We start from the raw sequence: 22,556 nt of genomic DNA, 5'->3' as shown, positions 1-22,556 counted from the left end.
AGTCATCTAATTTATAAGTGGAGATATTTATAAAAATCTTTTGCAGTGAGATTTACCTTAGGACAATGCACACTCTTGGAATTGCCTATATAAAAGTTGTATTAGTAACCACTGTTTTTTCAGAGTCTACTCCTTTTTCTATCATTTTTATAGCAAGTAAAGTACCAGAAAGGTAATCTGTCACCCAACTGATAAGACAGAATATACTGAATCTACATCTGACTACATGACTCATGATTTTTTTTATACCACCACATGCCTCTAAGAAATATGTATAAAAACATACAATCTTTTGAAAGTATTACTTCTTTAACATGGATGTCTTCTTTGCAGTGGACGCTGCTGTTGAATTTGCACATCACGGGCTCTTCTACCACCAGGGCCAATGTTGCATAGCTGCATCTCGGCTTTTTGTGGAAGAATCAATTTACAATGAATTTGTTCGAAAGAGTGTTGAGCGGGCTAAAAAGTATGTTCTTGGAAATCCTCTGACCCCAGGGGTCAATCAAGGCCCTCAGGTGACTATAAAATAGATTAAGTAGAATTCACAGGGTATAGGAATAAAATATCCTCTCTCGGCCTGGTATTAATTGAATATGATTACTTTCTATCTGCATGTCTTCCTAGATGACAATAGTGTATCAGTTTGGTGATTAAAAAAAAAAAAAAAAAATGAAACTAACTCCCAACTGGTTTTGTGTTGCCCAGTTTCCATATCTAGAAACAGTTTAAGAAATACATTGGAAATTAAAGATGTAAGGGAAAAAATGCTATAAATTCATTTTCCTCACTCTGTATACCTCTGGATTCCTATATACAGTTCCTAGGCACTTGGAAGTTCTTATGCAATCCTATCATTTATTTATTCCTCAGAATAAATCCTCTCAGCTTCCATTCCACCTTTATAAGCAGCTAGCACACCTCTAAATTCTCTCCAAAGTCTTTAGTCACTCTGACTTTCTAAAGATAACACAAGTATCCAAAAAAGTCCCGAGTTCCAGACTTTGTGCCAAACTTCTCATTTTAGTTGTATAAGTCCAATTAAACACTAGAGTTTTCATTTTCTTCTGTCTGCTTAAAATTATCATCAGTAAGAGTGTCTCTCTTATCCAAAGCCTACCTTTCCTTCTTCCTTACACAGTTTTCCGTTCATTGTCTATTTTCAAGTTCCTGGGTCTTTGGTTCTAAATTTACTCTTGCCCTTTGAGATCTTGATCTAGCACAGAACATCTACTTGATATCATAGAGTTTACAGTCTAGATATGTTAAAAGCCTGTTTTGGATTTTCATGCTCATGCCAAAATACCCAAGTTGGAAAATTTTAGGACTAGGCATTGCCAAATATTGAAACCTGAAAACCTAAAATAACTTACTTGGTAAATGAAATAATGTTTTGTTTAGCTTAATCCTATTACATTTTGTATTTATCTTTGCTTTTAATGAGTTCACAGAAGTAGTTGCTAATTTTGATCATATTTTGATAACTTTTCAATGGATGCCAAGACATAATAAATTCAATTTTGACTTGGTCTCCCATTCTAAAAAAGAATGGGATTCTAAGACTTTAGCTGTGATTATTTCATTCTCTAAATATTTATCATCTATATATCTATCCATCTATCTATGTAAAAGTAAAGAATACTTTCCATTTGAGATATACATATATCAACGAGACTTGATAGACAGATAGCTAGATGAATAGAAGGAAGGAAGGAAGGAAGGAAGGAAGGAAAGAAAGAAAGAAAGAAAGAAAAAGAAAGAAAGAAAAAGAAAGAAAGAAAGAAAGAATGAAAGAAAGAAAGAAAGAAAGAAGGAAAGAAAGAAAGAAAGAAAGAAAGAAAGAAAGAAAGAAAGAAAGAAAGAAAGAAAGAAAGAAAGAAAGAAAGAAAGAAAGAAAGAAAGAAAGAAAGAAAGAAAGAAAGAAAGATGTGAAGAGGAAAGGAAAGAAGTGAGAGGAAGGGAAGGGAAGATACTTAATAAGCATTGTTGGGCAATACTTTCACTTAATTATTCCTAAGAGAAGGGAATTAAATAGACTTTAAGAAAATTTCTAATCATAGAGCTAAGTAAATAATCTAGTGATCTAACTGCTTAACATAAGACTTTAATCTTTATATGTGAAAAGATTTTTAACACAGGTTGCACTGAATTAGTAAAATAAGTAAATATATTGGGACTTTGAGAGGTAATAAAAGAATTAAAGCCCTTGAGGCTCCTTTACCCTTAAAAATGCTCATTTGTTGTTATAAGAAAAAAACTTATGGAAAAAGTTCTTTAATAAGCTTTAATACATATTTTAATACATAATGTAAAATCATACAGATATATGGCTATCACATCTTTTTCAAATGAAAATACTGATACTTCTAACTTTTTAAGGAAATGTACATTTTGGTCTTTGAATCAAATTGGAAAAAGACTTTACCAAGGAAGCATTTGTTATATATAATTTTATCTAATTGGATGTGGGAGCTGGATTATGTTTAGGGAGAACTTTATGAAACCTTTTCCTAGGACTTAGAACATAGGAGAAATGGTAAAGTCAAAGAGGAAGACAAAGAACAACACTTGTGAGTGGTGAGAAGAGACTAGGTGAATTGGCAAGAGGCTTCCACCTAACTCCTGGATCTCCAATGTTTTCCCTTTAAAACTTAACCCCAGCTACACCTGAGACAAGGCAGTCTTCACCAGTGATTTGGAATCCAAAAATTACTCAATCCTTTAACCTCCCCAGATAGGAAATGAAGCACCAGGTAGCTCCAATTCCAGTGCAGGGAAGAGAGCTATGGTCCCCTGAGTTCCCAGGTAGAACTGTAGACACATTCTTTTCTTTATAAAAATATTGTTAAAAAAGCATTTAAGTTCTATAGTTCTTATAATCTATTCAGACGTGGGCCATTTAATTAAGCACGATGGCAACAATCAGGACAGGTTGGAAATTAGAACCATACCTGCAGACTGCCCCAGGCGGACCTGAACTGGGTGGGATAACCGGGCTGTGGTCAGCATGGACCTGGCCATAGGGGATGGCAAGGATGAGGAGCATCAGAGGTCTAGGGATCTTCCTAAAGTCACAAAGCATCTGTTTTCCAACTGCCATGTCTAATTAATCCCAGAATCAAAGTTTTCTTTTTCTTCTTTCACCATTTAATTTCAGTTAGGATTATAGTTTCCTTGTAAATATGGTTAATGATTAACAGATCTTTTCCAAATGCAAATAAATGAAAGTTGTGTAAAAAGGCTTACATGTGTTTGCAGTGCCAACATACTTTTCTTGCATGACTCTAAGATAAATACTAAATATAAATATTTATCTTCAAGTTTTCTTTCCAGAAAGTCATGAGAATAAAATATACCCAACAATGACTCTGAGCCTCCATCAGCTATTTTGTTTGAATATTTAACTTAATAACAACATCCTAGTATTTTGAAACCCTTATTAACAGTCTGGGCGAAGTATTATCTTTACAAGCTACTCTTTTCATTTCCTTTTCTTGCGTTATTTTTCAAATAGATTGATAAGGAACAATATGAAAAAATACTTGACCTTATTGAAAGTGGGAAGAAAGAAGGAGCAAAACTGGAGTGTGGTGGAGGCCCATGGGGGAATAAAGGCTACTTTATCCAACCCACGGTTTTCTCTAATGTTACAGATGAGATGCGCATTGCCAAAGAGGAGGTAAATGGTTTCATTCTTTACTGTCCCTTTGCTGCTAAATTTTGTTTGCGTGGTTGCATGGTTGTTCCTTTAACATTCTCAGCTCTTTGAACACCTTTCTCAGTAAATGTTACTCTTCATTTCTAATACTGATAAAGGATTAAATTATTTTTGATCAAGACTAAGAATAATAAAGAATTCACTGGGCAGGCCAAGAATTTCTAGCCAAATGCAGAATCAAGATGTTCTAGTGCTTCCTTTATAGATAAGTGATGGGAAATACCACCCCATGCTTGTTGTTCCTTTTCCCCCTTTGGAAATAATATATTTTAGAATAACTGGAAAAGAACAAAGTATACAGTTTTTTGAATCAAACTCCTTATTTTGAGATAACTACAGATTCATTTATTGTTGTGAGCGATAATACAGAAAAATTCCATGTATTCCTTACCCAGTTTCCTTCAATGGTAAGATCTTACAAAACCATGGCATAATATATAGTAAGTATGTTAACAGTGATCCAGTCAAGGCACAGAATACTTCATCACCACATGAATCTCTCATGTTCCCTTTTAACAGCCAAATCTATATCCCTCCTATGCCACTCTATCCTCAACCTTTGGCTTTCTCTTAAACACTAATCTGTTCTTTACTTCTATAATTTTCTCATTTCAAGAATGTCACATAGTGAATTCAATACTTTATGCAACCATTGGCAACTGTCTTTTTTTTTTTTTTTTCCACTCAGCATAACTCTCAATAGATTAACCTAGGTTGTTGCATGGAAAGATAGTTTGTTCGTTTATTGCTGACTATTCCATAGCATGAATGCACTAGTTTATTTAACCATTGAAGAATTTTTAGTTGTTTCCAGTTTAGGGCTATTTGAATGATGCTGTTATAAACATCAGTGTACAGGTTTTTTTGTGTGTGTGACATAAGTCTTCATTTCTCTGGGATAAATGCCCAGGAGTATAATTGCTAGGGTTATGTGGTAAATGCAACTTTTTAAGAAACTGCCAAACTGTTTTCCAGAGTAGGTTAACAATTTCATATTCCCATAAGCAATGCATGAATTACCTCAATTTCTTTGCCTCCTTGCTAACATTTGGTGCTGTGGCTATTTTTTATTTTAGCCATTCAGATAAGTATAATAGCTCACTGAGGTTTAAATTTGCATTTCCCTAATGGCTAATGATGCTGAACATCTTTACAAGGTCTTATTTGCCATCTGATATCTTCCTTGATGAAATGTCTCTTCATTTCTTTTGTCCATATTCAAATTTATTATTTCCTTTTTTACTGTTGAGTTTTTAGAGTTGCTTATACATCCTGTTGATCTTTTGTGGAATGTGTTTGCAAATACCTTCTCCCAGATTATAGCTTGTCCTTTCATCTTCTTATCAGGGTCTTTCTCAGAACAAAAGTTTTCAATTTTAAGGAAGTCCAATTTATCCATTTTTCTTTTTGTGGATAGTGTTTTTGGTGTCAACTCTATGAACTACTCTTTATTTACTCCTAGATCCAAAAGATTTTGTCTGTGTAATTTTTTACTTTCTTTCTAAAATCTTTTTTTTTGGTTGTCTTTTTAGGGCCATACCCATGGCACATGGAGGTTCCCAGACTAGGGGTCAAATCGGAACTGTAGCTACTGGCCTATACCACAGCCACAGCAATGCCAAATCCGAGCCATGTCTGCGATGCAACGCCAGATCCTTAACCCACTGAGCAAGGTCAGGGATTGAACCTGCGTCCTCATGAACTCATTTTTTGCTGAGTCACAACAGAAACTCCTAAAATCTTTATAGTCTATGTTTTACTTTAAGTCTGTGGTACATTTTAGGTTAATTTTTACATAAGGTGTGGGAGTTGTCAAGATTATTTATTAGTTTTCTTCCATACATGTCAATTGCTCCAGCATCATTTGTTGAAAAGGAAATTTTTCTTCCATTCCCTTACTTTTGCAACACTGTCAAAATTCAGTTGTGCATATGTATTTATGTGTACCAATTGCTGGGTTTTCCACTCTGTTCCACTGAGTTATGTGTCTGTTTCTCTATCAATACTCTCTTAATTATGGTAGCTGTATAATAAGTCTCAAAATTGGAAAGACTGAGTCCTCTCACTCTATCCTTTTTCAAAATCATTTTAGCTAATCCTAATCTTTTTCATATAAATTTCAGAATAACCTCGTCTGTATATATTAAAAAATCTTGCTGGAACTTTGAAAGGAATTTCATTAAACGTGTCTATCAATTTGGGGAGAATTAACATCTTTATTGTGTTAAATCTTCCAGTTATTGAACATAATAGGTCTCCTCATTTATTTATATCTTTCATTTCTTTCATTAGATTTTGTAATTTTCAGTATACAAGTACTACACGTTTTATTGAATTTATAACTAAGTATTTTTTGAGTGATTGTAAATGGTATTTCTAACTTCAGTATGTACATTTCATTACTAATATACAAGTGCAATTGATTTTGAATGTTCTCTGTATCCTGTATATCAATGAACTTAGGTATTCTAGAGGGTTTTGGAGACTGAGAACTTGTTTATAGAAAATCAAACCATCTACAAATAGGGACAGTTTTACTCCTGTATTTCTAATCTGTATACCTTTCATTTCCACTTCTTGCCCTTTTTACTTGCTGGAATTCCAGCTCTATGTTGAATAAGAGTTGGAAAAATGGGCATCTTTGCTTTGTTCCCTATTTTAGGGGAAAAGCATTCAGTCTTTACCATTAAGATATTAGAGGTGAGTTTTCATAAATCCCTTTATTTTTACTCTGTTGATTTTTACTCAAATGATTTTTCTGTATCAATTGAGATGTCAATGTGTATTTTTCCTTTCATTCTATTAATACGGTGTATTACATTGATTGTTTTTTGAACACCGAACCAGCCTTCCATCTCTAGAATGATCCTCACTTGCTAATGGTGTTCAATTCATTGGAGGTATTGGTAAACACTATTTGCTAATATTTTTTAGGAATATTTGCTGTAGTTGATATTGGTCTGTGGATTGAAGGATACCAGTCTATAATTTTTATTATTTTTACTTTTATTTTATTTTTCATTGTTTTTATTGATGTGCCAAGGGCTTTACTGTCAGTGTCACATACCAAGGGCTTTACTGTCAGTGTTACATATTGTATATTTTACTTTTCATTGTTTTTATTGATAATTAAAAACATCTAGTAATTGCTCATATGTGCCAAGGTCTTTATTGTCAATGCAAAATATGTGCATTTACATGAAACATAATAAATATTTATGCATATATTATAGATTTATATTTATAGCTACAATATGATATAAAATATTTAGTTGTAACCTATTACTTTGATTTATTTCATTCATTTCTGGTTGTGGTATAGATATTTGGACCAGTGCAACAAATCATGAAGTTTAAATCTTTAGATGATGTGATCAAGAGAGCAAACAATACTCTCTATGGCTTATCAGCAGGAATTTTTACCAAAGACATTGATAAAGCTATCACAGTCTCCTCTGCTCTTCAGTCTGGGACAGTGTGGTAAGTCAGACCTATGTAATACCACCTTTTCAAAGTCAACCACATTAACAGGCCACTTTGAACATTTTCTGACTTTAATTTTTTGCTTGGAATCATATGACCTGCTGTTTGAAAAATCAAACAAACAAAAAACCTCTGCTTTACTGGAAGAACTTTAGAAGGGCATATGTGTGTGTGTATAAACATACTTTTTAAAAAACTCTATCCAACCTTCTGAAATCACTTGCCCAAATATTTTATTGATGTTTGGCAAATATAAGTGTAATTAAGTAATTTCTAGGCACTTGGCACTATACTACACACAAGGGAGATAAAAGCTCTGTTTTAATCAAGGTCATTAGATAGTAATTAGAGTGTTTAGTCAGTGTCCTTATGCATACAAACATTTAATTCTTATAACAGCTTTTTACTCTGGGATTACCAGAGATGTCCAAAAGTCTTAAATTCAAAGAACATGAGTTTTGAGTAGCCCGTCTATCTCATTTTTCACCTGGCTTCTATCTCTGATTTTTATACTTTAAAGGATATAAATGCTAAGGCTACGGCTTTCAAACTGTTGCATCCTCTGCCCAGACCTCAGCCTCTGGGCTGCTTTGTTGGTAATTTTTGTTTCATCAAACCTCACTTCATCTCTTCAGCCCTGGCAACATTCAGAATCCACTGAATATTGAAAGGTATCTACTCTTGAGAGACAGCCAAGCAATCCTTGTGCTTCTTTTTATTTATTTATTTATTTATTTATTTTGTCTTTTTCTGGGGCTGCACCCACAGCATATGGAGGTTCCCAGGCTAGGGGTCGAATCGGAGCTGTAGCCACTGGCCTACACCAGAGCCACAGCAACACCAGATCCGAGCTATGTCTGTGACCTACACCACAGCTCACAGCAACGCCAGATCCTCAACCCACTGAGCAAGGCCAGGGATTGAACCTGCAACTTCATGGTTCCTAGTCAGATTCGTTAACCACTGAGCCATGACAGGAACCCCTCTTGTGTTTCTTGATAGCTCTTTTTTTCTTAACCCAAGAGAGTCACGATTTAGTTAGTATGTACTCGATGCAAAGCACTGCACTGCATTCTTCACCTTCATTATCTCATCTTACCTTACAACAACTGTTTAATTGGTATGGCTGATCTGTTGACGGAAAAAAAAATGAAGCTTAGTGGAGTTACTTGATCAAGTATTGATCAAGATCACACAATATATAACAGCTGAGAGTCAGACCTGCTTAAGACTCTGACTCTCAACCTAGGCTATACATTAGAGTCTTCTGGGGAACTTTAAAATATCTATGGTGATTTGGTTGGAGGAGGGTATGCATCAAACCCACCAATTCTATCAGTCTCTGTTATTGGGACTGGATGCAGGTCTTTTATTTAAAAAGTATTTTTCAAAGCTCTCAAGTGATTCTAGTATACAACCAGGACTGAGGATACTACCAAAAGCCTGTTTTTTTATTTTTTTTTAATATGATGGGATGTTTCCTCTCAGAGACTCTTATTTAAAATCAAACAAATTCTTCTTAAACAATCAGTATGACTGGTGATTAACAGAGAATTTTTCTATAAAATTTTAATAAAATTCACCATTATTATTACATGTACATATATTTTCTCAATTTACTAAAGACTTACTCTGTAGCATGCACTTTAAGAAGCACATTCTGGGAGTTCCTGTCGTGGCTCAGCGGTTAACGAATCCAACTAGGAACCATGAGGTTGCGGGTTCGATCCCTGGCCTTGCTCAGTGGGTTAAGGGTCCGGCGTTGCCGTAAGCTGTGGGTGTAGGTTGCAGACGCAGCTCAAATCCCACATTGCTGTGGCTCTGGCATAGGCTTGACAGCTGCAGCTCCGATTAGACCCCTAGCCTGGGAACCTCCATATGCCGTGAGTGAGGCCCTAGAAAAGGCAAAAAAAAAAAAAAAAAAAGGAAGCACATTCTGTACTTACTTATATCTTACTCCTTGAAACAACCCTATTAAATATTATCACTCCCATTTTACAGAGAGAAAACATATGCTTACCAAAGGTAATACATGGGGGGAGGGCATAAATTAGGCATTTGAGATTATACACACTACTACAATAAAATAGATAAAATAGATAACTAACAAGGACCTACCATACAGCACAGGAAACTCTACTCAATATTCTGTAATAATCTGTATGGGAAAAGAATCTGAAAAAGAATGGACAGGTCCATGTGTATGTGTATGTGCATATATACATACACATATAAATATACATATGTGTATATATAATATATATATATAAATGATTTACTTTGCTGTACACCTGAAAATAACACAATGTTGCAATTTAACTATACCAATAAAATGTAATTTAAATTTTTTTAAAATATTATTACTCTCATTTTACAAAGGAGAAAATACATGCTTACAGAGGCAGCATAACTTTCCCAATATCACCCAGGTTTAAGGGATAGAGCCAGAATTTGTGGGTAGAGCCCGTCCTTTCTTCATAACAAAATAGAATCATAAAAACAGAATCAATTAGCATGGCTGATCATTTTGAACTTACTTTTTCCTTTAATGCGTACTTCTTTAGTTCTCCATCTACTTATACGAAAATAGCTTCATTTCCAATGTAGGGTTTTTGACTTTGGAATAACAGGATGTTAAGTGCCTGCTTAATTAAGAAGCTTGTTATGACATCATTCCACTCAGCATGGGAATCTCCAGTCAGGACTTTCTCTACTAATATTCTCATTACTATATATCCTAAAACATAACAATGTTCTGACATTGTCACAGACATAGTCACTGCTTGGTGTTTTCAGAATAACTATTGAATTCCAGAGTTGCTAGAATTTTATCCAAAATTTCAAAGAATAGATCTGATTTGGCTGTTGAAAAAGCAATCAAACAAAGCTGAGATGAGTTATCTTTTGAAAATGTAAAATTTTTTAAGGAAATATCTTCTACAATGGGAGACTTGGATAAGAACCTTATGGTCCAATGAGAATATGAAGCTCTCTCAACTAGGATAGTAAATGCTGTAACAGAAAATACCTGAATATCTAAGAATTAAATGAAAAACTGACCTCTTCTAAGCTCAACACAGTTTACTTGGAAGCCACACTATTGTTTACCTATTATAATAGCATTAAAGAAGGGGAAAATATTTTAAATACACTGTTTCTCTTTATAAATAATACTCTTTCCTCTATGAATAGTAAAAATAATGTAGGTAATTAGATTTTGCTATTCTCTTTGGCCACCAGGAAATTTAAAGCTAAATAAATTGTTCATGTCCTGCATAACTACATTCTAACTTTTCCTCCTTGTCTTCATCTTTTATCATAACTAGCATATCATTTTAATCATTCATTTTTTTAAATTATATTTTTTCATGTAAACATTTTAAAATAGTTTTAGAATATGGCAAGAGATAAATTAATAATGAAATCCAACTTCTGCTAAGGCCTCTGTTTAAGCAATTTTTTGAATTAATGAAAAAAGTGAACTTAGTATATGAGACATATTATGATTGCAAAAGAAAATTGATTTTAGCCTGTTAAGCACACAACCCACAAAAGAATCACAAGGCTTACTGTATGTCAGTAAAGAACACTCATCTAACAAAATCCTGTCTCTCACAAACCATATCCTTTCTCTTATGGCATACTGACAATTCCAACTTTCAGAATCCAAACTACAACTTCTCATGGACATGATGTGCTATCAAAATGGTTGTCCACATCCAGAGTTGTGCCATGCTACTTATTTCCAGGCAGTATGTATATACACTGTATATGTATGTATGTATGTATATGTATGCAGTACGTATATATACTTCTTCATTCTAATTTATAGTGCTGGTCTTTTTTTCACAATGAGTATGTGATACTGAAATTAATGGAGTTGTTAAAGCCCTCTCTGAATTTCAAAAATCCCAAATTCAGGAGTTATTTCATAGGTTAAGCATGATCTACAATGTACTTCTCTTTTCAGGGTGAACTGCTATGGTGTGTTATCTGCCCATTGCCCCTTTGGTGGATTCAAGATGTCTGGAAATGGACGAGAACTGTAAGAATAATTTTTATTAAGAGAAACACTTATCTTGGTAAAAATGATTGTCACTCTCAGGGAATCAACTCCTAGCTGCTACTTGAATTAAAACCTGCTTCTATTTTCTCCTGGTTAGTGACACTGTCAAAGAGCTTTTCAAATATTGGATTTACTCCAAAAAGTGCCAAAAAAGATGAAGGCAGAGGGAAACATAACTTGTTAAGCTCCTACAATTTATAAGGGATCATACTAAGCACTTTACATTGGTTACTGAAATATTGCTTACTTTTAGAATTGTTTGCCATATACATGAATGTAATATATTTCGGAAATATTTCTATAAAGAAGGTGGAAACTACAAATTGGTAATTGCAGAAGTGTGCAAATATAAGAACACTTTAGCTATTTGAACATGTCAGATAAGTAAATGAGGTGCCTCTTTCTCAAAAAACTTTTCAGTGAAGGAGAAATGATTCTCATTTGTTGATTTTTTTTTTTCAGTCTTTTTGTCTTTTAGGGCTGCACCAGCGGCATATGGAGGTTCCCAGGCTGGGGGTCCAATCAGAGCTGTAGGTGCCAGCCTATGCCAGAGCCACAGCAATGTGGGATCAGAGCCGTGTCTGCAACCTACACCACAGCTCACAGCAACTCCAGATCCGTAACCCACTGAGTGAGGCCAGGGATCAAACCCGTGTCCTCATGGATCTAGTCGGGTTTGTTAACCACTGAGTCATGAAATATTTGAAATATTTTTTATATAGATTATAAAATTTTAAATTATCTGAATGAGTTATTTTTGTACTAATATCTAAACTGAAAGGGAAATTCCACTGAGAAAAACGTTTAATCATGATTAGATTGTGGATGGATAGATAGATATAGATATAGATATATTTTATGAGCCTCCAGTTGTTTTTTCAAACCATGATATACTGACTTTTTAAAAGTGTGCACACATACATATTTATACACAGAAAGTAGTGGCAATATGTTTGGTCAATTTTGTCCAACAATTTTAATCATTTTATTTCTTAAAATTTTCTTGTATTTATCAATACACTTTTTAAAAGTCATGAAAAAAGACACATATATACAAACCTTTTGGAATCAAACATAGTAAAGCCACTCATTTTGTAAATAGCAAGTAAAAATGAGTCTAAGTTTCTAAAGGTCATAAGTGCATTAAATAGCCACATACTTGTTATTTAAGTAAATCAGCAAAATTACAATAAAATGTCTATCTTTGGGATGCCGGTGAAGAGGCCTTATTAAAATGATCCAACCTCCTTCTCAATATACATTCATTAAGTAGTTGCTATGTGCATGAGGTCCTAAGAGCCCCCAAAACATGATAGCATGTTTCATCATCCATATAATTATGGTGGCAGGAGGGACACGTAATAGATAAAGAAAATGTGATACAAATATAAAATGGAATACTACTCAGCAATAAAAAGAATGAAAGTTTGCCATTTGCTGCAACATGGATAGACTTGAAGGGCATTATGCCAAGTCAAATAGGTCAAACAGGAAGAGACAAATACTATATGTTATCACTTATATGTAGACTCTAAAAAATACAAGCTAGTGAATAAAACAAAAAAGAGCAAACTCAGAGCTATAGAGAACAAACTATTGGTTACCAATGGGGAGAAGGAAGGAGGGGAAGTATAATATAGGGGCAGTGGGGGAAAAAAAAGGTTATTATAGGATTATATGAAATCATGTGTGTGAAACTTTTGAAAACTGTAAAACATAGCAGAACTTAAAGAATATTTCATTCAATAAAAAAATGTTTAGGAGTTCCCGTCGTGGCACAGTGGTTAACGAATCCGACTAGGAACCATGAGGTTGCGGGTTTGGTCCCTGCCCTTGCTCAGTGGGTTAACAATCCCGCGTTGCCGTGAGCTGTGGTGTAGGTTGCAGACGCGGCTCGGATCCCATGTTGCTGTGGCTCTGGCGTAGGCCAGTGGCTACAGCTCCAATTCGACCCCTAGCCTGGGAACCTCCATATGCCGCGGGAGCGACCCAAGAAATAGCAAAAAGACAAAAAAAAAAAAGACAAAAAAAAAATGTTTAAAGATACATAGTGCAAAATAACCTATAGGCACTATGAAATAAACAGTAACAAACTGGGAGTCATACCTCATGAGGGGTAGAGAAGCAGTTAAAATGCAGAGCACAGGGTAGAAGACAGAAAATCTGGACACCACCAGAGCGTAACACTTAGGATATCTCTCTAGCTTTCACTACTCCATATGTCAAACGAAGGCACCATTTGTGGTGGAGATAGGAGTGGAAGAAAAATGTAGAAGGTCTATGAGCTCTTTTGGATGCTTAAGATTCTATGGCTCTAACCCCAGAAGGAATTCAGTGCATAAAAATTTAATGTCTGTTGATAGAATAAGAGAAGATCTCACAAAAAAAGATAGGACTTGGTCTATGAAAGAAGTGTAGGATGTTAGGAAGGAAAGAAGAGGGCATTCTTGAAGGAACAATCCATGGGGCATGTTGAGGGGTTAGTGAAAGTGGTTGACTGTCAGGGATTTATGGAGTTAGGAAGTAGGATTTCAGTGTTAAATAGAATATAGATTAAGAAGTCTTGAATTCAAGAAAAGCGGCTTACATTTTATTAAAGGAGCAATGAAAAGCCATATATATCTTTAAACTATCACTGCAGCAGTAGAGTGGCAAAAGATCAATCATCAAAAGTTCATGGCATAGTAAAGAAAACATAAGTGGAGACTAACTCACCTCCATGTGAATTCTGACTCCACTGCTTGCTAGCCAATTCGGCCTAGTTCAAGTTGCCTAACTTTTGAGCCTTTATTTTCTCCTATTTAAAATGGAATTGTTACTATTCCTCTCAAGATGGTTATGAGTTAAAAAAACATACTACAGTTCATTCCCTAGCATTGTAACTGTCACAAAGTGGGGACTCAACAAATGGTTTCATCCTTCTCTAGTTCCATTATAATATCCATTATTGGGGAGTCCCTTGGCTGAACTGAAGACTTTGTACAAAAAGCTATGACAAAAGTTATGACTATTTTGAAGGACACTTAGTTTACTATTGGCCCAGCTTCTAACACATTTCTCTAGGAATGTTGAAAAAGAATGGATATATATGTATGACTGGGTCACTATGCTATACAACAAAAATTAACGCAATACTATAAGTCAACTGTACTCTAATAAAATTAATTTAAAAACATTAATTTTGTTAAAAACAATTTGGTGAAGCTTTTTCAGAGAGTGCTTTAACAACTCCATTAATTTGGTGAAGCTTTAATTTTAAGACATAAGGAAATGGAATAAGAGAGGGATGGAAAACAGGAATAAACCATCAATCATTTCCTAAAAGTCTGCACTATGGGTATAGATAATTTCCTCCTTTAAAATACAAAGGAAAATGTTGTACTGCAATTTTTACTTCAAAAATTCCAGCTGAGGATGCTAGTATTAATGTCTACCCAAAACCAAATTTGGCAAATGTAAAAGACAACTCATTTGCTCTAAGATGATTAAAGAGAATTAGTGACACCATAACCTCAATTGACTCCCAAGAGTTCAACTACAGTTTATCCTCAAAGACAGAAAGGTAGAAATCATCAACTGGAGACAGAATCTCAAAGAGCTAAAAACAGTGGTATGCAGACCCCAAGGAGGTGGTGATGGTGAGTGCCCAAACCAAGATTTGCATCTCAAATCATGGTGCTAGCCCTGAAATGAATTAAATGGCAGAAATCCCTCCCTCTGTGTAACAGCACTGATTTCCACTTAGGTTAACATAGGTCATTTGAGATTTAACTAGTGGCATTTCAAACTGGCTCTCATCGCATCACAAGATACTTCTTTCCTCCTCTCCCTTTCAGAAATGAGGAGAAATAAAGTGTATGATATGAATAATTTTTGCTTGGTTATATTTGCCAAGCCAGTTTGGCAAACATTTCCTCTCTGCCTACTTAATTAGTGCCAGGTATTCATTTCTGGGTGCAGAGTGAAACATAAACATAACTTGTTACTAGTATCTTATACTCCAGTGTGCACCCTGGGTGAAAGCATGGGTATCACCTAAAAGTCTGTTGGGAATGCAGAATCTCAGACCTCTCCCCAGACTTGCTGAAATAGAATCAGCATTTGAATCAGGTCCTAAATGACTGGTACCTTGAAGATTTTAGAAATACAGAACCAATAACTCATAGGCTAGTAATATAAAGAGAAATGTGAACAGACGTTTTTGTTATATCACAGACACAGAAATGTCTACGCATCATAATACTAAAAATCAGAGCTTATTTTAGATTAATCATCATACTTTACTCTCCTGAGAGTTTTAAGTGTCCATGTAACCCAAAATACGATGGAAAGTCTATCAGCAAAAATCATAGATTAATTTTATCTAACTCTGTGAGATAAAATACTTAACTAAAATATTATCCTTTAATGGGTTTCAGACAACTGAAGCTAAACCCTTTAATTACTTTGAAGAACATGCTCATTGAAGCTTTTAGAAGCTATTTTCAGAAGCTTAATGGTGCAAGAAAATAATCAGTATAAGAGGATTAGGTTACCCAGGAGAAAAAGATGTCTACTACATACCCGTCTACATCACCAAAAGGGAGGAGTGGAAAATGATCTAGATCTTTTCTTCTGTAAGCCTACATGGGCACAGTGTTATGATTTAATAGTACTCTTATGTACATGTAATTTAATCCTTCATCAAAACATCACAGAGAATAATATAACCTAATCTTTTTAGTTATCTTTTAACAAGGGTGAATCAGTTTCCAAAACTGGTAGGAGGTCTCCATAAACCTGAAAACAAGATATCAGGGTCCTAACTGATTAGCTTAAAGTTAATTCTTGATCACTTGGGTAGAATTTAAGATTTATATAAGCAAATGACAGGGGTTGCATGAATAGGAAAATCCAAAAACCACAAAAAGCCCAAAAGTCCTGATTTAGGACAGTGAATCATCTCCCCATCTTCAAACCAAACCAAACAAACAAAACACAGTACCCCACAAAAAAAAAAAAAATTCCTCTAGCAATAAAGTTAAGAGTTTTTCGGGTTTTTGATTTTGTTTTTGTTTTGTGGGGGGCATGACTTTGATTTTGTTTTTGCCAAGAATCAAGAATAAAAAAAGGTATTATTAAAACTACAGCTAGAAGATATTTTGTTTCAAGCTATATTAGGGCATGTTAGGATGAAACTAGAAGCCGGCTTACTTTTAGCCCTCTCATCCCTTCTGGGCCAATCACACATGGTAAATACAATAAACTATACTTGAACTTATAGTTTTTCTATACTACTTGAGCAATTATGTATTACTACTTTTCCTCTAGTACTATATCTATCTTATTTATCTTACTGAGATAAAACTTTTGTTGGGCTGATTTTTTGTGTATGGTGAGAGCTCTTTTATAGTCAAGTAAAAAAAATGTCAAAAAGAGAAAATTTCTGTGAAAATCAATGAGTGTACATTATCATTTAAAATACAAAAAAAAAAAAAAAAAAAAGCTTCAAAGTTTTTTCCCACAAGGGGATTTGTGTAAGACCAGATATCTTTTGGTTGGCTAGCTACTATGTGAAATGCTTCTGTACACAGAAAATATTTTCCATTGTCCCTGGCCAGACAAGCAGGAACAAATATGTACCAAATCACTGACCATAGTATATTTCTACTGCTGTGCTAAATTCTGTGCATTCTCTCCTCTCTCTCTAGCGGAGAATATGGTCTCCATGAATACACAGAGATCAAGACAGTCACAATCAAAATTTCTCAGAAGAACTCATAAACTACAGGATTGCAGAGATGACTCCTCAATGGCTAAGCGTCTCCTATAGTGGCTAATATATCATAGTGGGTTTTAAATGCAAAATTGTTCTTTCCTTGATTTTTTAAACATAAACTAATCATAATAGCATTAATACTACACATAGAAAACTTGACATGTAGCTTACACTGAAAGAATCATTTACCTTCTGATAAGTGACCCCCAAATCCTATCTGTAATGAAAAGAATGGATTTGGATGAACGATCTCTCTAACTCTGTAATAGTTGTGTGCTTTTCTTTGTAGCAACTTGTCAAAAATAATCATTTTATAGAAGAGGACCAGTTGTTTAGCTTCTTTCCCTTGACAACCCCTTGAAGTACTTGTACCTGTTAACTGCAGAGTAGATGTGCTCTAGTCCCTGTAGTGGTGAAGCCCTTGGAGTTTGTTGAAATGTTTCGTAGAATGTCTGCTTGTGAAATGAAGTAATGCCTGAAAACTTAGTTGTAACCTAAACATAAAGCTTAATAAAAACAACCTTGCATGATTCTTGTTCAGTGTGAATTTTTAAAGTAGAGTTTTGGTTATGGTGATTTACTCTTCCTATCACTCAAAAACAGTGCTAAATTGAGAATAAAGACACACTGAAAAATAGAAGTCTAATCTACTTATTTTCAAATGGGTAAAGAAACACATTTTATTCTCTGGGACAATTCTTAAAATTAATAGCAAACATTTGAGATACATGGCTTGAGTCCTTCAGCAAGCATTTACTGAGTTTCCACAAACTTCTGGGCACTATGTGAGGTGTTGTAGAAAACAGATGAATAGAGGATGGTCCATTATCCAAGTGCATTACTATAGGGAGAACAAACACACTATCCCCCCAAAAAAAGGATGGGGCACATAATGGAAATGAGAATTCTAAGAACTATAAGAGTACAGTGCCAAAAAGTAGAATGACCAGTAACTGATGGACTTGAGAATGCCCTCATGACAGAAATTTGGCTGGATGTGAACCTTAATAATGAGCAGATGTGCAGTGAATAAAGAGGAAAGAAGTTCTATATCACAGTTCCTCGGGACATGTTTAACTGAAAAAAAAGGTCTGTATAATATTTTCCCCTCTTGGAGTTGCAGATTGCACACTGGCATATTCTAAGTTCTGAGAAGACCTACAACCTAGTTAGTTTTGTTTAATAATTTTTCTTCCCAAATTTACTTAACCAGAGGCCTTGTATTCTCCTCACCCCCATTTAATACCAATTAACATTAAGAAACCCACATCAGAAGCTGCTATCCTGTGCAATGAAGTAAGACTGAGTGTTCTGAAGAGCAATCTTAGGGTTTTATTTGTTTTGTTTTGTTTTTTTGTCTTTTGTTTTTTGAGGGTCATACCTGCGGCATACAGAGGTTCCAGGATAGGGGTCTAATCAGAGCTGTAGCTGCTGGCCTATACCACAGCCACAGCAACAGTAGATGCAAGCCTCGTCTGCGACCTACACCCCAGCTCACGGCAACGCCAGATCCTTAACCCACTGAGCGAGGCCAGGGATTGAACCTGCAACCTCATGGTTCCTAGTCAGATTCGTTTCCACTGCGCCACGACAGGAACTCCTGAAGAGCATCTTAGAATCAAAGGGAAGCAGCTGGGAAAATATCCTCTGTAGAACTAACTGGACCATATTTACATATTCTGACCCTCAGACAAAGAGCTTTTTCTTGTTGTGCTCTTATGTGGATTTAAGCCCAAGTGTAATGTTTTTTGGGTATTACTATACATATTGAAAGCTTGTACTTCAGCAGCTTAAAATTTAAGCTTAGTAATCTTTAGGATAACATCTGTTTTCAGATTCAGATTTTATATAAATGATTGTTTGTCATTTTACATTAACACGTTAGTGATACTCTTACTAGGACATTATAAGAGCTACCATAGTCAAGTGCAACAAAGTGTTGAAGAATGAGATTTATTAACTTCTTAGACTTGAAATAATTTCACCTCCATTTGCAAGAGTTTCTCAAACTTGTATAGGCCTAAAAGATTTGCAATCTGGACTATCTCATACCATTTGGGACAAAATGACCATTTTGAAAACTGGAGGAATTAAAGTCTAGAGAGAACTGAAATATGTCAGAACACACTGGGAAGGAAAAAAAAAGCCAAATACAGAGGGGGCTCTGTTTTCTGAAAACCAGACAGTGTCTACATTATGAAAAGATGTATTTAAAAGTATGAATAAATAAATTAATAGGTAGACAAGTAAATATTGTAATGGTTTTGCACCAGACCATTTTTAAATGTAGAACAAAGAGGGATGAACACAGGATGAACAGAGAACAAGACAAAAGCCAGAAGCAAGTTTAAGTATTTTAAAATTAAATCTTCCTTGTATAAATAAGACATTACAGGATTAAACAAAAAATATCTGTTTAATACTGACTTGTCCTGACCCTCTAGACATTATTTGTGTTCCTTCTCCGCTGATATATAAAGTCACACTGGCAACAATTCCTAAAAGCCTGAAAAGTAGAAGGGTATCTTATTAGCCCATGGGCTGCAGGAAATAAAGAAAGGAATTTTATCATAAAAAACTCAGCTCTGCAGTCATAAATATGAACTCATTTTCCTCAACATCCACCTGGAAGAAGTATTTTCATCTCCAAGAACCATTTTCATCTCCAAGAACCCCAAAGTTACTCACAGGATTTTGAGGTAACTGGATAGGCAAAAGCAGTATCAGGGTTCAGGTACGGATTCTCAAAAGTCTAGTGTCTTTTTTTTTTTTTTTTTTTTTTTCCATTTTTCAGGATACACGTTTCTGGGTTTATTTTAAAATAGCCAGTGAGAAATAGGGAGAAAACATGTTTCTTAAACTCTTGTGGCCAATTGAAAACAGTTAACTCAAGTAGGGAATTTTAGTCATTTCTTCATATAATTTTGGAGGGAGTAATGGACACAAAAGACACCACTCCCTGGATGATGTGCGTTATTTTTTGAGTATCTAATTTCACATGGACTTTTATAAGTGTACACTTATCATCAATTTAACTTTTATCTTTTGGGCCTTTACAGAGTATATCAAATAACCAAGTTACTTTTTAACTTAATTCCCAATTAGAATTTTCCTTTTTCTTTTTCTTTTTTTTTTTTTTTTTGTCTTATGTCTTTTAAAGGCTGCACCCATGGCATATGGAGGTTCCCAGGCTAGAGGTCAAAGTGGAACTGCAGCCACCAGCCTACACCACAGCCACATCCGAGCCACATCTGTGATCTACACCACAGCTCATGGCAACGCTGGATCCTTAACCCACTGAGCAAGGCCAGGGATCGAACCCACATCCTCATGGATACTAGTCGGGTTCGTTAACCACTGAGCCACGATGGGAACTCCTCATTTGCTGATTTATCTTAGGTTTTTTTTTTTTTTACTTTTTTGTAATGCTCTCTGGAGATGCATTTGAGTCTTCCCTTTTTAACAGTGAGAGAATAACTAAGAAGGAGAAGTGGAGAGGAGAGCCAAATTTCCTGGGTACCGAACTTCAGTGACTGCCAGGGTAGCATGAAAGCTCACTCTTATAACACACTGGGACTATGGCAGTTTGTAAGATACAATCCTGAGTCAATGCACAAATAAGGGAGAATTAGCTCAGTCATCACTCTGATATTCTGTGGGGGAGAAGAAATGGAATCTCTCTTTCTGAAGGCAAGGCCACAGTGTTCCCAGAGGGGCCTGAAGTTGCTCTAGACCATGTTTCTAATCCAGTCTTTAGGTTCCGGCTGATGGTTTTATTCCAGGGGGAAATAGCCACATCCATTGACATCTATAAACATTTAGGTTAATTTCAAAATCCCAATAAAGTCAACTTTGTAGGTTAATGGAATATCTATGCCAAAAGTGTTGCAATGTTTTTTGTACATTTACTTTAGTGTTACATGCTGACTAGTTTCACAATCTTTTAGTTTAGTTTACTTTTATTTTGTTTAGTTCTGTTTTAATGGACATCTTTGAGTTTTATAGAAATGTTCATAGGAGGCTGACATGGCACTATCCTAAAGGGATTTCATTAGAGTTTCAGGATCTTACTTTTTTTTTTTTACTTCTGTAAAGTCACTTATTTAAAGATTCATCAGGTCTTGAAAAATACACTAAATATGAAAATGCAAATCTGATTAGGCCACCAACTAAATTTTTAACTTGTTATCTTAAAATAATTCCCAACTTTTGGAGGAGCTGCAATAGCAACACAAAGAATCCTCATGTATCTTTTGTTCACTAATTCTTAATATTTTCCCACATTTTTCATTCTCATTCTCAATATGCATTCTTTTTTTTTTCCTTAAGACAAATTTTTTTAAAAATTTTTTTATTGTTTTGTCTTTTCTAGGACCACACCTGCAGCATATGGAGGTTCCCAGGCTAGGGGTCTAATCAGAGCTGTAGTCACCGGCCTACACCAGAACCACAGCAACACCAGATCCGAGCCTTGTCTGTGACCTACACCACAGCTCACAGCAATGCCGGATCCTTAACCCACTGAGTGAGGCCAGGGATTGGACCCAAAACCCCATGGTTCCTAGTCGGATTCATTAACCACTGAGCCATGATGGGAACTCCAAGACAAACTTTTAGTAATAACTCTTAGACTCCATGTCCCCAAAATACATCAGCATATTTTTCTAGAAATAATGTAATTCTTTCACAAAGTCACAATTTAATTATCTAACTTGGGAAATTTAACATTGATGAAATACTAGTATCCAATATAAAATCCACATAAAATTTTCTCTAATTGTCCCACTAATATCCTTTATGACTTCACTCCTCCCCCCCCCCTACCTACCCCCATGATCCAAAACTTAATTCAGCATCAGGCACTGCATTTACTTACCACAGCTTCCTTTTGTCTTGCTGCTCCTAGTAAGCACGCCCAATATTCAGCCAGGCTGTTTTGCTTGCCTGGCAAGAAGCATAGAGGACACACAAAACTCAGTGTTACTGAGTTAACAAGATTCAGAGGAAATAAAGAGTTTTAAAGAATAAATACTTCATTTCAAGGTTTGATTATTAATATCCATCCTCTATGGTAACAGACAAGGATATTTATAAGCTGAAAAATATATTTTCTCCCTTGGACAATTTTGAAGAAAAGCTGCATGCTCCCTTGAGGCTATCAGAGACTGTCCCTTGTCTATAGTACTGCAATGTTTCCTTTTATCATTTAACTTCCTAGCTCACTTATTTGAGTATTTTCCCATAAAAACAGGTTGCCTACATTCTGATGACATCTGGGAAGGTACTTTAAACTTGAACTAGTTACAACTCCCTAATCACATAGAAATATTTTTAAAAGACTCTCCTTTCAAAGAGCAATTGTGGTATAAAGATCTTGATCTTTGGAGTCAAAGAGATCCTCAATTCTGATTCCACGGCTCACTAGTGGTATTATCTTAGGTCAATGATTAAACCTTTCTCATTTAGCAATCATTCAAAAGAAAATATTGGTTATTAGTATTTGGGTAGAGATATCATGTTCTACATAACCA

The 22,556-nt window shown here is 35.1% G+C and overlaps 1 protein-coding gene and 1 long non-coding RNA gene across 2 annotated transcripts in view; one reads left to right on the top strand and one right to left on the bottom strand.

The window, feature by feature from the left end:
* Positions 1-17,556, top strand: part of ALDH1A1 (aldehyde dehydrogenase 1 family member A1) — a 53,996-nt gene extending 36,440 nt beyond the window's left edge. Inside the window, exons 9-13 of the mRNA XM_021064911.1 lie at positions 334-518; positions 3,515-3,679; positions 7,041-7,198; positions 11,172-11,246; positions 16,958-17,556. Coding sequence (XP_020920570.1) covers positions 334-518; positions 3,515-3,679; positions 7,041-7,198; positions 11,172-11,246; positions 16,958-17,030 — 656 coding nt within the window. The 3' untranslated portion in view covers positions 17,031-17,556. The remainder of the gene's footprint in view (positions 1-333; positions 519-3,514; positions 3,680-7,040; positions 7,199-11,171; positions 11,247-16,957) is intronic.
* The window catches only part of LOC110255694, a 40,872-nt gene continuing 37,738 nt past the window's right edge, over positions 19,423-22,556 (bottom strand). Inside the window, exons 2-3 of the long non-coding RNA XR_002336366.1 lie at positions 21,902-21,969; positions 19,423-19,531 (exon numbers count right to left, since the gene is read on the bottom strand). This is a non-coding gene — a long non-coding RNA (uncharacterized LOC110255694). The remainder of the gene's footprint in view (positions 19,532-21,901; positions 21,970-22,556) is intronic.

Source organism: Sus scrofa, chromosome 1, assembly GCF_000003025.6.
Source record: "Sus scrofa isolate TJ Tabasco breed Duroc chromosome 1, Sscrofa11.1, whole genome shotgun sequence".
NCBI classification, from domain to species: domain Eukaryota; kingdom Metazoa; phylum Chordata; class Mammalia; order Artiodactyla; family Suidae; genus Sus; species Sus scrofa.
Note: the sequence above shows the minus strand (reverse complement) of the source record. Positions and strands in the feature narration are given on the sequence as shown.